General features: G+C 35.5%; 1 protein-coding gene across 3 annotated transcripts in view; it reads right to left on the bottom strand.

Annotated features, from left to right (window-relative positions):
- PDPK1 (3-phosphoinositide dependent protein kinase 1) overlaps positions 1-15,889 on the bottom strand; it is a 32,002-nt gene that overhangs the window by 6,413 nt on the left and 9,700 nt on the right. For all 3 annotated transcript variants that reach the window (XM_066197757.1, XM_066197755.1, XM_066197756.1), the window contains exons 2-12: positions 14,432-14,701; positions 10,798-10,840; positions 10,471-10,608; positions 9,095-9,239; positions 6,669-6,766; positions 5,743-5,818; positions 4,178-4,246; positions 3,596-3,692; positions 2,118-2,291; positions 1,479-1,696; positions 609-666 (exon numbers count right to left, since the gene is read on the bottom strand). In XM_066197757.1, coding sequence (XP_066053854.1) covers positions 609-666; positions 1,479-1,696; positions 2,118-2,291; positions 3,596-3,692; positions 4,178-4,246; positions 5,743-5,818; positions 6,669-6,766; positions 9,095-9,239; positions 10,471-10,608; positions 10,798-10,840; positions 14,432-14,686 — 1,371 coding nt within the window. In that variant the 5' untranslated portion in view covers positions 14,687-14,701. The remainder of the gene's footprint in view (positions 1-608; positions 667-1,478; positions 1,697-2,117; positions 2,292-3,595; positions 3,693-4,177; positions 4,247-5,742; positions 5,819-6,668; positions 6,767-9,094; positions 9,240-10,470; positions 10,609-10,797; positions 10,841-14,431; positions 14,702-15,889) is intronic.

Raw genomic sequence — 15,889 nt, 5'->3', positions numbered from 1 at the left:
CAGAGTGAAGCAGAATCTATTTCTCAAAGAAATCAATAGCCATGATTTTGTAGAAAAGACTACAAAGAAGCAGGCAGTAACTTAGATGAAAGAGAACCTTCTTTCCTCTACAGCTGATGCAGACTATCCTTGCTTATCTGTAAACTGCTGAAGTTAACACTTAAAGCTGTTCTAATGACACCTCTGCCTCTTTCAGGATAAAGGCACAAAGTCAGATCCAGGGGAAAAAAAACACAGTTGAGAACAACGTGGGCTTGTATTTAATTTTTTGGTATTTTTGGTTCAAACCATTCAGACATGCATCAAGAAAGAGTGTTTATTTGAATATATCTGATTGGAAGGAAGGAGGACTCATTTGCTACGATCTCAAAATGAAAGCATCAACAGCAGATTTACTAGGCTTTTTCAAGAAATCAAGAGCACATCACTAAATCAAGGAAAAAACCAATCTAGCCACAAGAAAACACTGAAGTTTAAAAAACAACTAGTTTATAGGTGACAAATTGTTTAAACAAGGAAGCTTTAAAATAGGCTGCTTATCTATGCTGCCAACTGTGCAAAAATTTGACAGCTGAATCTTGTTACAGAAAATTAAGAAAAACCCTTACCTTTCTTTTGTCCACTGGACCCATTTTTAGGATTAAGTTATTCTCTACAAATTGATGCCTTAGAAAAAGAAAAATAACTATTACTCCAGAAATAATTCTTTCACAGAAACAGCTTTAATGGTCAAGCAGTTTTTATTGTCAGTCCCTAGCATGAACTTTTCCACGAGAGTCCTGAGCAAATTTAGTTCATGAGTTTTGGACTCTTCCTTAGCCCAGACCAGAGAGTTTGTTCTAAAATTTGACAGGGGGTAAAAAAATCAAACAAAACAAAACAAAAAACCCCAAACCAAAAAAACAACCCAACAAAACAACAACAACCCCCCTCTGAAAAAAATAAAATTAACAAAACCCAACAAAACGGCAACAAAAAATAAACAAGAAAACCCCAAACCAACCAACCAACAAAAAATCCCCTAATCCCCTCCGCAAGAAACAACAACAACAAAAATTCACACGAGACTTCTCTAAAGAGTGAAAAGAAATGCTGTTATATAGTCTGGAGGTATTTTGGTTAGATATCCACAGAATATTATCATGCAAAAAATTCCAACAACTTATGGCATCTGTAAAAAAGGAGGAACCTTTTCTAGTTCTAGGACTGTAGAGCGAAGACTCCGCAGCACTGGATAACGTCATTCTGCCTATCTTATAAACACACTCCACATCATCTTGTAGACCTTGTAAATTTTAGAAATATAATATTAGGGTTTTGCTGCTATTGCTTTAAAAATAGAAGCCAAGAAAAATCTAGTTGCTAATTGTTTACTTGAAAATACGAAGATTGACAAATATTAATTTGAATCAAAATCACTTATTTTTCAGGATTCTTTATTGCTGTGCAAGTTATTTAGCTACATTCAAAGATCCTACCAGGGATTTCCACCAGCTTGTTTTGCCAGAAGTAACCTCTTTTCATCTTCAGAAAACTGTAAATCCAGCTCAAAGGAATTGTTGTCCAGATCATGAATATACTGTTCAATATTTCCTCCTGATGTCTGTGGTGTACTTGTCTCTGCAGCAGACAGTGAATGGGAAGAGGCAGAACTAGAAACTTGCATGCAACCGAACTGACTCAGGAGATTGTCATACTAAAGGAGGAAACAAAATGAAGCAATTAAATGTCTTTTATTAAAAGCTTATTTTGCACTAAACTGTGGCTTTTAATTTAAGCATGCTTTAGTTTACTTTGGTCTTGGGCAAAACCCCAGCCTACTCTATCTGGATCAGCAGGCATTTATGCAAAAAAGTATGGCTGATCAAAAGCAAGCCAGCCTTGATTTTTCAAAATACTCTCTTTATCAGAAAACAAACGCTGATTTAGTAAAAATTTAACCAGCAATTTTTATTAGATTCTTAATAATTAAAATAGTCATTAAAATATAACTAATCAGTAGTTTCATTAAAATATTTATACTAATATTTATATTATTTATATTAATATCCAATAATTATGCTATAATGGAAGTCTCAGGCAGCATCAGAGCCGAATACAGTAGTAGACAAGCATACATTTCCATAACAGTCTTCATCATCCTCTGACATAGCAGGTAAATAAGCTGTAAGTTTAGGGGGTGTCTGAAGATGTAGGTTCTCCCACACAATGGATTCGAAGAAGGGGTGAGCCTTAAGAGGTCCATATCCTCCCATTTCCTCACAACCTAATCGGTTGGTAGCATCTAGAACCTAAGCAAATTAAAAGGAAGTGAAGCTGCATAAAATAATGACAAAGGGCAAGCATTATTCACATTTGCAAAGCACCACGTGAAAACGTAAAACTAGTTTGTTCCTCTGCCCTAAGCATACAAATCTATAATATAAGGAGGTTGCTTATAATTAAAGATGTTATTTGTCAGTATGTCTTGTGAACAACATTTTGTGTTACATCAGCTCACGGATCTAAGGACAGGAGCACTTCTTTAGGTACGCACAATTTTTTGGCCTTGCTTCTTTGTATAGACTGAAACAAACATACAGAGAAGGCCTGATGAAGCACACCTCATGTAAGTTTAGTCCACCATCACATTCTAGTGATGCAAGAAGCTGTGGAAACTATAGTTGGTGTCAAACATCAACCTCTCATGCACCTTAAAATTACACAATTCTCAGGATACAACCAGGTTAATACAGCCTGGACTTTACCATTCAGGAGACACTGGCTTGGCCACAGAACTGGTCTGAGACACAGGAACATACTTATATTTATCATCATCCACAAAGGTGTTTCCTCCTCATCCCCTGCTAATATGATAGACTACTGAACCTAAAAAAGCTTATAACACCTAAAATGTTCTCTGCAGATTCACCTGACTGTCATGACTATAATCTCACTGATGGAACAGTGAGATTTTCTTCTACTTTTTCTTCCTACTTGTCAAACCTTCACAAGCACAGTAATTCTTAGGCTGATACTATTGAGACACGTTAAGTGCAAGGTAAGTGCATGCTAAAATGCAAGGCAACTGGATTTATGTTGTAATGAATATTGCAATTATAATTACAATTTTATCTGCCTATGATGTACAGAATGCTATTTTTAACTAAATGATCCCTTACACAACTCAAAAACAATTTATCTGAGAACTATGTAAGCCTAAGTATTTGAATCTTAATTTCTGTTTGTAATGTACAGTATCTAGAATTGTTTGCTTCCATTTCATAGAAAGACATTCCTTGTCCATACTTAGAAATTCAGATTTAAAAAAATCAAAGTGCTGTTTAATAACAGATGTTGATTTTCAAGACAGTCCCCTACACAGTCAGTAATGCCCACAGATGTTCATATTATAAGATTTTCAAGAGTGCATAGAAACTTTCAGAAAAGAGAAGTACATAAGCTGAACATTTCCAATGTCATCAAACCATTTAATGACAAATCAATTTCAGTGATACCTTTTCTTTCAAGAAGTTAGGCATTTAGGTACTTGGTCAGTTATAAAATCAACCAAGCCAACCGTACTACATTCAAGAAGAAAAGCACAAATATTTACCAATAGCTTTTCCACAAGGTCTTTTGCCTTGGGAAAAAATTTTTCTGGGAAGTCATACTCCAACTTTATTATCTTCTGGAATATAAGATATTCGTTTCTGCAGAAGAGAAAAGTATTAACACTTGTTATTAGTTCTCCATGGTTCTTTCACCTTAACCTGAATAACCCAGACAAACAATAAACAAGAAATCTAAAAGTTAAGTTACATTCTCATAAATCTTCCTAGGGTGAAGGAATACTATGATCCTGTAAGCACCAGATACTTGAGCAATAACAGGAAAAGCTCAAATGACTCAGAGTGTTGAGGATATGCCTTATCAACCTTTTGACATATAGTTACATAGCTACCATCATGGCACAAATTACATGTGAAACTCTGAGATAGCTTAAGGAATCTCTCTTTCAGGAACTCTAGTTATAGCTGCCTGAGCAACTTCATCAAAAAGGACAAATAAAAGCAGCCATGACATTAATACCAGCTCTGCACCATGGAAGTACTTCAGAACTGATAGTAAGGTTAAAATCCAATCAGAGACAATGTATTTATGATCCACATGTAAATAATTAGCTCAAATCTCTTACCCAGCTCTAAATGGAGGCAATCCAGCTACAAGTTGATATATTATGCATCCCAGAGCCCAGAGGTCAGAGCTTCAAAACAAAGAGGAAAAAACATAGCATCTTTTTGTAAAAGAAATCTTTAAAATGTAATTTAAAAAGAAAAATTCTTAACCTTCTGCTACTTAGAACATAGCATGAGCCCAGTGGACAAACCTGCTTCGTATAATTTCCACACTATTTTCACTTCAGCCCTTGACAGAAGAGTAGGCTAGCAACACAACTTTCAAGAAAAAACTTTAGAGTAACAGTCCCACAAAAATTGACTCCAAGCACAAGTGGAAGACCGCGGAATTCTCAGTCAAAATAAGGGGTATGTAATGACTGAAAAGAATACTGATTATCCACGTGACGATTCAAAGATGCATCCAACTTAATTCAATATATGCCCCTTCAGAGTTAAAATACTTTTCTCTAAATATTTGATTTTAAAAAACGAGAGAATATATTACAATACAGTTTTTTACCTTTTTCACTTAAAGCTTTTCTTAAGGCACAAACAAAAAGACTCGCTATAATGGTATGTGAGGGAAAGCTACGTTTTAGTGTGGTGGGTAAAGGAAAGTTAAGTTTTAGTGTGTTGGCCTGAAAGAACACTTTTAACTTATTTTACCTCGAGGTAAGCTATCCATAGATTTGATTAAAGCTTCAAAATCCTCATGGAAGATTAAAATACTAACAAAGACTTACAACTACTAAAATTATGAGTTTTCTGTACAGGTGAAGCATTATGCAACTTCTAAAAGGAGATGATATTCTAATTAAGTCTTTCCATTAGCCAAAAGAGTGAAAAGCTCTTGATTCAAATAAAATGTGATAAGTCTAATGGTATCTCTATCACTTCAAGAAATGCTAGCACAAATTACTATACCTATTCATATAAATGATCTATTTTACCTGTGATTTCTCAGCGACTAGCTTACTCTTCCATCATTGCAATAAAATGGACAAACACATTCAGGAGGTTACCATCAAAAAGTGATTTTAATGAGTTAGGAAACTTCTTAAGGGCATCCCTCATACCAGGCAGAGAGATGAGCTTTAAAATGTTGCAAATGCTAAATACAGTTTAGGAAACATAACAGCAAATTGATCTAAATACAAGTCAAAGAAAGCTGCAGCCTTCTCCTTAACTGAACAGCATGTGACTTTCTGTTGTTACTACAGCAGGAAATACCATTTTTGAGCAATCTTATATAAAATGGAATTAAAAATGATTATATTACTTGGATAACAGAAAAAAGATTTTCTAATCTATTTATGGGTAAGAAATCCAACTTCACCTTACATATCTCCTTTTCCAACAACACCTAATTCTGTTAGTAGAACTCAAAAAGTAGATTAACTGGGGAAACCACCCCTCAGACAAGTAGCAATACTTGATGAGAAAAAAAATTTCAAGCCCTCCTCAAATACTCAAGTATCTTGTTTCTTTAAAATACTAAGCTTGCTTGCTTGATTTATCCACTCCTCCCCATCTGACAGTTTCCTGACAGAGTCAGTAAAGTTCTGGAATACGGAGTCCTCACCTTTTACAGGCAGATTTCTCTGTCAGCAGTTCTGGAGAAACATACTGTGCTGTCCCTACAAACGAGTTTGCCCGTGCTGTTAAGGAAGTAGAAAGAAATAAGCAAATAGATACTTACACATAAGCCAATAATCCCCATTCCTCCCCTGTCCCCACCCAGTCAAAAAACAAAACAAAACAAAACAAAACAAAAAAAAAAACAAAAAAACCCAAAAAAAAACAACAAAGAAAACCAAAAAAACCCAAAAAAACCCACCACCAAACCCCAAAAGGCAATCCACTGCAAGTTACACAATGCTGCAAAGAACCCATGAGAATTTGATTTCTCTACCTATCCACAAAACTTGCTTGGACGAAACAAATCAGTCTCAGTGATACCTATTTGGTCCAAGAAGCTAGGCATTAACTACTTACTTAATTATAAAATCTACCAACACAAGTTTGCTACAGTTAAGAAAAAAAGTAAATTGAATTCAGTTCAGCCTAGTGCTTTTTTCAGGCATTGTTTGCAGCATCTATTTACAGGCTATTAGTAACAACTGCAGACATATTAATTCTATAACCTTCACATTTGTGCAATTCTGACAGCCACAGGAGTTAAACATGTAAGCAGAGTTAAAACTTACTGTATCAGGTGAGTCACAGTACCTATTTGTTTGTATTCTTGGCTTGCAAACGAAAACTAAGTAATCTGTAGTAGTACAACTTCCCAGTATATCTGATAATCTTGTTGGTTTTCCACTACACCAAATACTACCTCCTCTGACATAATCTAAGTAGCGAGAGTCAAAACTGTTTCGAGATTTTTTAGTGATTTAGGTGAGGTAATAATATTTGAAGGTCACAATCTGGTAAATACAATATATGTACATTTTCAAAGGATCGCTTGCTGTAATTATTGGTGTCACATAATGAATAATAGCAAACCTTGTCTGCTATCTGCAGATAACACTTTTGCTGTTCCAAAGTCTGTTATTTGAATGTGCATGTCTTCATTTAGTAAGATATTCTCTGGCTTAAGGTCCCTGGAAAAGACAGATTTTTATATTCAAACAGTATACAAATTGAAGAACTGCCTAGTGACTTAGGTACATAATGCTATAATAAGTGATGAAGACATTCTATAAACATTGTTACAACACCTTCTCTAACTTGTAGCCGTCAACCTGCAGACTATCCTTTTGGTAAATCCATTCATTAACTGTTTTTTTTTAAATATCAGGTAAATAATCATCTCAAAACCATGCTACTTTGCATGTCATGTGTTCAAAAATTATAAAAAATGAGACAAACTAAGAAAAAACCCAAACAAATCCCAACAAAACCCCCACCTCACAAAAACACACAGAAAACCCCAAGCCCCTTCACTCCAAAGCCTTAATTTAAATAACATCCGACAGATTGATATGGCATTAAGATTTTCTACGTCTGTTTCCTCAGTGCAAAACTCCAGTTAGTCAAACACTGGCAAACCCAGCCACAGCTAAATGTCCTGACCAGGTAAGATCCGTAGATCACCTCCATGCAATAATCTGCATTTCAAATGCATGCCTACCATTTGCATAGACACCGCCTCTGATTCTGAATAAAATCAGACTTCACAGTATCACAAACACAACAGACAGCAGTACAGAGTTAGATGTCAAAAGGTGCATTAGAAATAACTTAAGAGCATTCAGCTACACTGATATGATATGCCTTTGCAACAAGTTTCCTCAGCTGATCCAAAAAAACCCTACATACTTCCCTCCTAAGCAGAAGCTTTGAATGCTCATAAAGAAATCTAAGAGCATGGGAATTGTTTTGTTTGACTGGTAAGAAAAAAAGCAGTAAAAAGTGAAAGCCGTTTCTGTCAATCACCGTGCAGCATTATTTTCTTCAGATTAAAGCTGCCTAACTGCGGGAAAGTATGAGTTGTACAGTTTAAAGTCTGGAAACTAGCACAGAGAGCAACAAGTCATAAAAATCCTGTTGATTTTCCTGTGCTTGTCCTAAGAGAGAAGCAGAAAGTACATGAATGGAATGGACCCTTTTAACAGTTCTGCATACGGCTTTTTTAAGATACATATGTATGTAGATGTGTTGTACTCTGTACACACTTACATATACTGTTTATATAATATATTGTATACCTACATTAATACTGGAATATGGATCTACAACTACATACAAGAATAGATACATAGAGAGGTATCTGTAATGAATTTTCCAGTGTAGCCTGACATCTTAAAGTGGTTCTATCTCATATCCTATTTCTGCAGGCAGCAAAAAGTCCCAAGAGTTTTCAGGCACTGCTAAAGCTGTGTCCTCGTAAACATCATACTAAGCTCTCTAATTGCACAATTCCACTGTTTTCTTCTGAGCTCCTTGTAGGGTCCTTCATGTAAAAAAACAAGTACAAAGCAGCTCATCTCCATTGTAGACTTAGTAACATTGACAATCATGGTACATTCATTTCAAAAGCATTCCCTCAGCCTAAACAAATGAACTGTAAAATTGAAGTGGACCTGGGAGTTCTTGAACTTACCCATGCCCCTGTAAAAATCTTATGCTTTCAGTACCCTGCACATCCATCCCCCTTAGATTCTAATTCAAATTATTTCACAAAAACTTGTATTTAAAAGGAAAAACTGTCTTTGCAATGACTGAAAGGAATAATGTTATCAGAATTATAATCAGTCAGCTTTTTGCCACCTAGCATCTAGCATCCCATGAAAACTGCTTGGTAACCTAGACACATTAGATTTCTTACCCAAATAGAAGTACTACAGCTCAGATGTCTAGCACTTAAAGCATTATGTAATAAACATGAATGACAAAACATGATGATCCAAACAATATGTTACATCAAGAACAACTTCAAAAGTACTACTCAAAACTTCACTAATTTCACCACTTACCTAATTATTGTGCAACGGCAGCTTTGTGGAAATTGTTCACTCAGTGAAAACTGATATACATTAATTGTACCTAATCATATAGTACACATTAAGCCACACACAAAAAATTCTATTACCTTTGCTACATAACAGCACAGGAAAATAAGTAGTTAAACAAAAAGTCAAGTTTCTGGTTTTCAGCCCAACCCATGAAGCTTGAAAGACAAGCTTTTGGTAACGTTAATTCAAGGCCAGAAGGTTCTCTTACTTTTTCCTGCTCCAACAGTTGGTATAACAGCCATTGGCTCTCCTCCTCAAGTTTGCTATGTATAGCTACAGATGATGAACAAATGCAATTTGTGCTCTTTAGCTTTCCACAAAATCCACCTTTGCTTTTAACTTTACAGAGAACATTTCTAGGAAAAAACCACCTCTTACATGAACAACTGTATGTCTGTCACAACATTGTATTACCTGTGAATTATTCCTTTGCCATGCAAATACTCCAGGGCTGATACAATTTCAGCAGTATAAAACCTAGTACAGGTCTCATCAAATGAGCCAATTTTGCGTATATACTTTAGCAGCTCTCCGTTTTTGGCATAGCTAAGTCCAAAATCTGAATGTAACTTAGTTAAGGTTTATCTCTAAGCCACTCTAAAACAAAAATCCCCACACCTTATTCCAAAGAGAAGAATACTACTAAAAGTACATGAACAACAGGGAAGAAGTGGGTTAATTTGAAATTTTACAAGTAGCAATCCAAAATAATTTCTTAAATATATTAACAACCTAGGACATGAGTCCAAATTTCTTAGCGTAGCAAAAACTACATAAAGGGTTAACTGTAGTTTTTCCAGAGACTGACCTGACTAATTAATTTAAATGACATACATAATTGCCCTTAAAGAGAGTTATTTACAGTAATAACTGATAGAAGTTAAAAATTGTCCCATCACCTGGAAAGTACCAGAGCAAGTGTTTGCACTAGAAAAGATGCCCTGTGAGCTCGTACTGTATGATATATAGGGCTTGCCAGTACTGTTAGCAGCCTCTGGGAGAACCAGAAAACTACTTACTACTGACCCTAGACTGATCTATATCTTTATGCTTGGCACAGCCAATTCCAAGCAGGAGATTTAAGAGGAAATTCACATAATTAACATGGTTTTTGCAAGATTAAAGAAACAAACAAACAACAAAAATAAGCCAACTGACAAGCAATGAGCTTCCAGGATTGCATTTTGCAATTACTGCTAGAAAGAGCTGAGGAAACAGTAGCCCAAACAGAGGAATCAGACTATTCTATAAGCACCTTGACCTTTACATTAACAAAAAAAGAAAAAAAAAAAAAAGAAAAAAGAAAAAAAGAAAAAAGAAAAAAAGAAAAGCTCTAATTGTAGAAATTAAGCTAATAGGAAATATAGCCGGCTACCCCTATTTTAAATGCAGGAATTACTATGTTTTACTACAGATATACACACACACACACACCAGGAATAAAACACTTCTAAAATAATTTTCATGCATCCCTTGAATTAGAATTTTTAAATTATTTTAAACTTGGATTGTTACAAGTCACCCTTCAACATTTACCACATGGACAATTTGTTTAACTGCTCCCCCCATCCCGCAAGACACCTACTTTTCTCTTTGGGAGAACCCACTCATTCGATCTCTTTAATTTCTGTTAAAAGCATGAGTACAAAAATTGCATCACATACATTAGGGTATTTTAAACACCTCAAGTTATTTCCACCTTTTCTGTAAGACCATTTTTCAAGGAACCAAAACTGGACACTGTTACTCTTAATAAAGTGTTACAGCAAGTTTTAACATGCAAAGGATACATAGCTTTTCATCATCCTGAAAGGTGAAGTAGAGTTTCACAAAAAAGGGGTGATCCAGACGGGACATTACATCTCTCTCTCGTGTCACATAGGGTACCTTGTTTTCTTTTATGATATGACGTTTTTCTAGAATTTTAACTTAATGAAAAAAGAGAGAGCAAAAATGCAACAGGTACAAGTAAATGAAGCCCATCTTGTTTCAGAGTTTTTTGGTTACATGTAATTAACATGAAACCATTAATTCTGTTCCTTCAACAGGTGTTTTGTAACTGGACTACATTGATACTATCTTTTCAAAAAGTTAACATTAAAGAAGTCAATACTTACTGGCATATTCTCTAGAACTTGCCAATTCTCGAGCCAAGACAACCTGTTGCCAGAGGAAAGAAAATATATTGTAACTGGCCACTAAACACATACACTAATATTGAACTTCCAGTAGGAATTTGGAACACAGCAAAATACTCGATGTGTTCATATTATGCTGGCTTCAGCAAGACTTCTGCAGAAACTCAGTTCAGCAGACCGATGTTTGTTTTGCCAAAAGACTTAAACATGTAAGAGTGTAAATATTAAATTATTTTTTTCCAGAAGAAATCTGAAGATTGCAATGTAAGTCAAAGTAAATTGCCAAATTTTCTTAAAGGGGGGAACAAAAAGCAACAAGTACGCTGAGGAATACTCCTGAAAATAATTGTTGCAGTACTTTCCTTAATACAGATGGCAAAGATTGAAAGAGAAATTTTATCTGAGCAAGCAAAAGCAAGAAGTGAGACAGAACTTTCAACTACTTCCAATTTGTTACGAAAAAGATTTAAATAAAAGAAACAGAAGATTTCCAATTAGTAGAAGCAACTGATGAAATTTCAGGCAAGCAGGTTTACATTTTTAAAGAAAAAAGCTTTCTTGAAAAGCCTTGTGTTCCTACAAAGAACTTTATAAAAGGCAATTTTAGAGACAATCTGAAAAGTCCTCTTGGCACGAATGCAAGCAATAACCTTGTAACAATAGACAAATACAGTTCTCTGTTTTTCTGATTGTAAGTTTATGTCCGTTTCAACACCTTGCTAAAATCTCAACTTTTGGCTATTTTTTTTTTAATCACTGCACCCAGCTGGCTTCTAATCCCTTGCAAAAATCAGTCATAACAGAGTACTCCAAAATATTACTACACACATCTGATGCTAAATGTTAGGTATTTAGGAAATCTAAATAAGGCATTTTTTCAGATGAAAGAAGTGCATGCAGTTACACTCTTTAGTACTAGAAAATTGACCTCAGTTCAGCAGTAATAGGCACCCTTAATTTTTTTAAAATTTCATATCCTAAAAACACATTGAAGTTTACAGTATTCGATCGATAAAAATTTCTATTAAAGATGTTAGAAACAAGCAGCCTGTTAACATCTGCATCTCTGCATAAGGAATTTTTGAGATCATGGTGTGTACACATGTAACACTAGGTAAGATGTGCAGTCAAATAAAAAAGTTACTAAATTTTCTAATTTTTGTAGCTAGGTTTCATCAACCATATCTACCATGAAAGCTTCTGAAGGCAGGTCTGTTTAAAAGGCATGCATTAAATAAAACTCCACATGCACAGAGACCATACTCAGATGGCAGGAGGGATCAGCTGACACAGATGAAAATATATCTTGGCAAATTAAGCTAATGACTCTCTTCCAGTCCTGCATTGTATCCATTTTTTTTACCATTGTATTTCACAGGTATTACCCACATACACTGATATTAAACAGCTGTGCTCTAAGTACATTGAGCACTTACCTGATAGCAGGAGTACTTTGGTACCCTCAAGTTCCTTCCTCAGCAAACAAATCTGAACCTACCATATATCTTAATTTCCTCCTAATTAAAAATCAGGAAAGCGGAAAGGAAAAGACCCTCAAAGGTACATATTAATACAATGTCTCTTATCAGGGGCCTGAATCTTATCCACCTTTGGGAAGGAGTAATACCGATAAAGAATGTAAATTCTATAGAAAGAAATTAGACATTAGCTGGATAGCTTAAAAAAGCTGTAAAACTAACAGAAAAACAAAAGCATTCACAGAACTGTGAATGTGTAAGTTGTAAATTCAGACAACAGTAAGGCAAGAAATGTAGTTAAACATCCCAAATTGAAGGAATGGGAGACAGGTAGAGCACAGAACCCTCAGAGGCTACAAAGCAGAAATAACTGCCAACATACTTGGTATACATCTTGACCAAGCCCCACTCTAAACTTGAACGAATACTTCAGGCTGCTAGAGATTAAAGCTGCATTTAAGAACTGGTTTTGGTCAGACAATCATATTTCCCTAGAGCTCGTGTTTTTAAGAAATACCACCTTTATAGGTAGAGACCAAACCGAGGTGGAATATATATGTACTTTCTATACAGAAGGAGGTGAGCTACACAACATGCCTACTCAATCATGAAAATTGTAATTTTTCCACCACATAACAGATGTTATTCTGAAAGAAGCTTGAAGCTGTCTACAAACCAAGGAGAATCTCATTAGTTTAAAAGAGCAGAACAACAAGTAGAAGGCCCTGCATTTGTGCATTTGTTCATATCAGGCATGGGTCCAAGAAGTTGCAGCTGCAGAAGAAGATCCCACAAAACTGGAGAGTGCTCTAAAGAAAAACCCTGAAGCCATACCATGTGTATCACTGCTAAATTTAAAAAAACAGCCCTGGCACTAGGTAGGAGTTTGTAGTAGCTTAATAGAAGTCCAAGGCAATAGAATATATTCGTTATGACCTTGAAGAAAATATTTTTTTTAACCCGAAGCTATCATTGGATATATGGTAATATGAAGGCCCCTGCTTTTTGAGAGAAATACTTCTCAGTTAGAATATTGGTGAGGATCTTGGAGAGTAAAATCAGATCTCTGAGTCCACAACCATGTTAAATATGAACAAATCATATGCTTTTTTAACAAAATGTTTTGATAACAACATAAAGGTACATGCCCCACAGATCAAAGGCTCTGAGGTTGATACATCAGAGGATTGTGATGCCATCCAGGGGGACAGGTAGCAGAGCGCTGTATCTGGAGTCTGGGCTAAGCCCTATGAATTTCTCTACCTACATGGAACATGGCATTAATTTTCAGAAACATAAAGTGTACTGCTGAAGCAAAGTGTCCTGGTATACCCAAACCACAACAACTCTCTTGGATTCTTTAGGGAAACCTGCAAGTTATGCAAACTATGTGTTTGAGTGCAAATTACTCTTGACAAGTATTAGGGGCCTGCATCCTAAACGCTACAGTGGACTGTACTGGAACCCCAACATTTAGAGACCTACAACCAAAAATTGTATACAACACATATACGAAAAGATACAGAAATATTATTGTCTTACACCTGAGAAACTACCAAACCATCAAACGAAAGTATTACTGCTTCATGGATTCATTAAGGTAACGCTTAAATAATTAATTTTTGTGCAATGCTGCAGATGTGAGAAACAAACCATTTAAGGCTACTGAACACAAACATATTGACTGTGACTCACTAAGTCCTCGAGGACTATAGGCTGAGAAAGAATATTGGAGAAGTATCAGTGTTCTTTCTTTTGAAAGCATCTGGCAGTACCTCCTGCCACAGACAGGACAGGACAAGCTCGTAGACCAGTTCCAAGCCCTTATATCGAACTTTTTACATAACCTGTTACGGCTATCACACTTACATTAGAAACCAACGTTGACTGAACATCCAAGCATCAAGTCATTAGGATACAATAGGACTTATTATGAAATTAAAAGCAGATTAAAAAAAAATCACTACCAATATTTAGGGCGACACTTAATTTTAATAGTTAAGATTAAATCCTCTATGCCCTGTTCATTTATTGTTCAAGCTGTTTTCTCCACATTTCAATCTCATCAGTCTTACACAACAAATCTGCAAGCTTATCTAAGATATCTGTCACTTCATATAAAAAAATAAAGTTACCGTTGAAAAAGATCCTTCACCCAGAATTTTTCCAAATTTGAAGTCATCAGGTCGTTTCTTTCGAGGCTGTGGAGGCTGCTGTCCCGTATGCTGCTGCAAGGAGTTTGAATTAGATCTCGATTCAGGTGCTGTGTCCTCCATGTTAGAACCCTGTCTGCTGCCACAAGTGGAAATGACAGATGGAGTGCTGGAATCTGCTTGGTTCCTCACCATTGAAGGGGATGAACAGGAGCATAACACCACACTTGATTGCATTGGAACAGCATCATACTAAAAAGAGAAATTTAACTATTATTCCCATACCTGACATAATTACCATGCACAACTGCACTTTATTTCCATACAGGGATCATAAAAATTCTTCTTTGAAAGGGTTATCATTAAAAATCTCTTTAGGAGGGAATATAACTATTTATTTTGGAAATGGCAGCTTCAATTTGATAAATAACTCTATTCAGGTCATGCTGTCATATAGCCATAGGTCAAACATCTGAACACTTTAATTGCTTTTTTTAAACTCGAAGAAATGCTCCTAACATCAAGTTATCAAATTTCATGGTATCTTCTCCTATGAATAACATGACCTTAAATTTCTAGTCATACAACAAACACCTGTATTTACCAGTAACATTAGTTAGAGAGCCTAGTTACAACGAACTCTAAATGAACACATGAAAACTTTAACGGAGACAAAGGAGACTTTCTTAATCTTTTACTTGGAATTTCACTTTCCCTGGTAGTATTTCTCTTTAGTACACATTGGGGAAGGATAAGAAGAAAAGAGATAACATAAAAAACCAGAACAGCTGGAGGGTTTAATAATCAGCAACACCTAAAACTTTTTTTGAAGAATGTTTTGGTTCATGACCTTTTAAAACAAGGGAGATTGTACTACTTAAATAGTACATATGGCCACATAAAGACAACCCAATTGCAAAACAAAAAGAACAGACATAGCCCAGAAAACAGCAAATACAGGAAGACACACTCCTAAAACTGATTTGTCATTTGGTACCCTTTTATCAATTTTCCCTAAGATCGGGGAACCTTGCCAAGCTGCTTTCCGCCCCTTTTGGTAACACACATAAATTAGTCTGTCAGGGACTGCTTCTGATGTTTTATTTGAAACTGGCCAGAAAATACAAACAAATAGGAGAGCTCTGCTAAACTACTGCTGATAAAAAATTTGTATGCAAACAGAGGAAATATTTAAGAAAGTTAACACCATGGCTGAACATTTTTTTAAAATCCCAGTATTCTAACATACATCCAGCAGAAATTATGGCTTAATGAAAGTCACCTAGTCTCAAAACAGATGTATTGTACAACCATGTCAGAAAGTCTGTAATGTACATCATGTTACCAAATTGAAAATTACTTCTAACAAAAAGAATTTTTTTGCCTCATGAATTTCAATTTCAAATAGTTTTCTGCATTTTTGTCAGAAACCACCTTAGA

Source organism: Chamaea fasciata, unplaced genomic scaffold (assembly GCF_029207755.1).
Source record: "Chamaea fasciata isolate MVZ Bird 193981 ecotype frontalis unplaced genomic scaffold, bChaFas1.0.hap1 SCAF_16, whole genome shotgun sequence".
Classification (NCBI taxonomy): domain Eukaryota; kingdom Metazoa; phylum Chordata; class Aves; order Passeriformes; family Sylviidae; genus Chamaea; species Chamaea fasciata.
The sequence above is the reverse complement of the archived record's forward strand: the minus strand, read 5'-3'. Positions and strand labels throughout refer to the sequence as shown.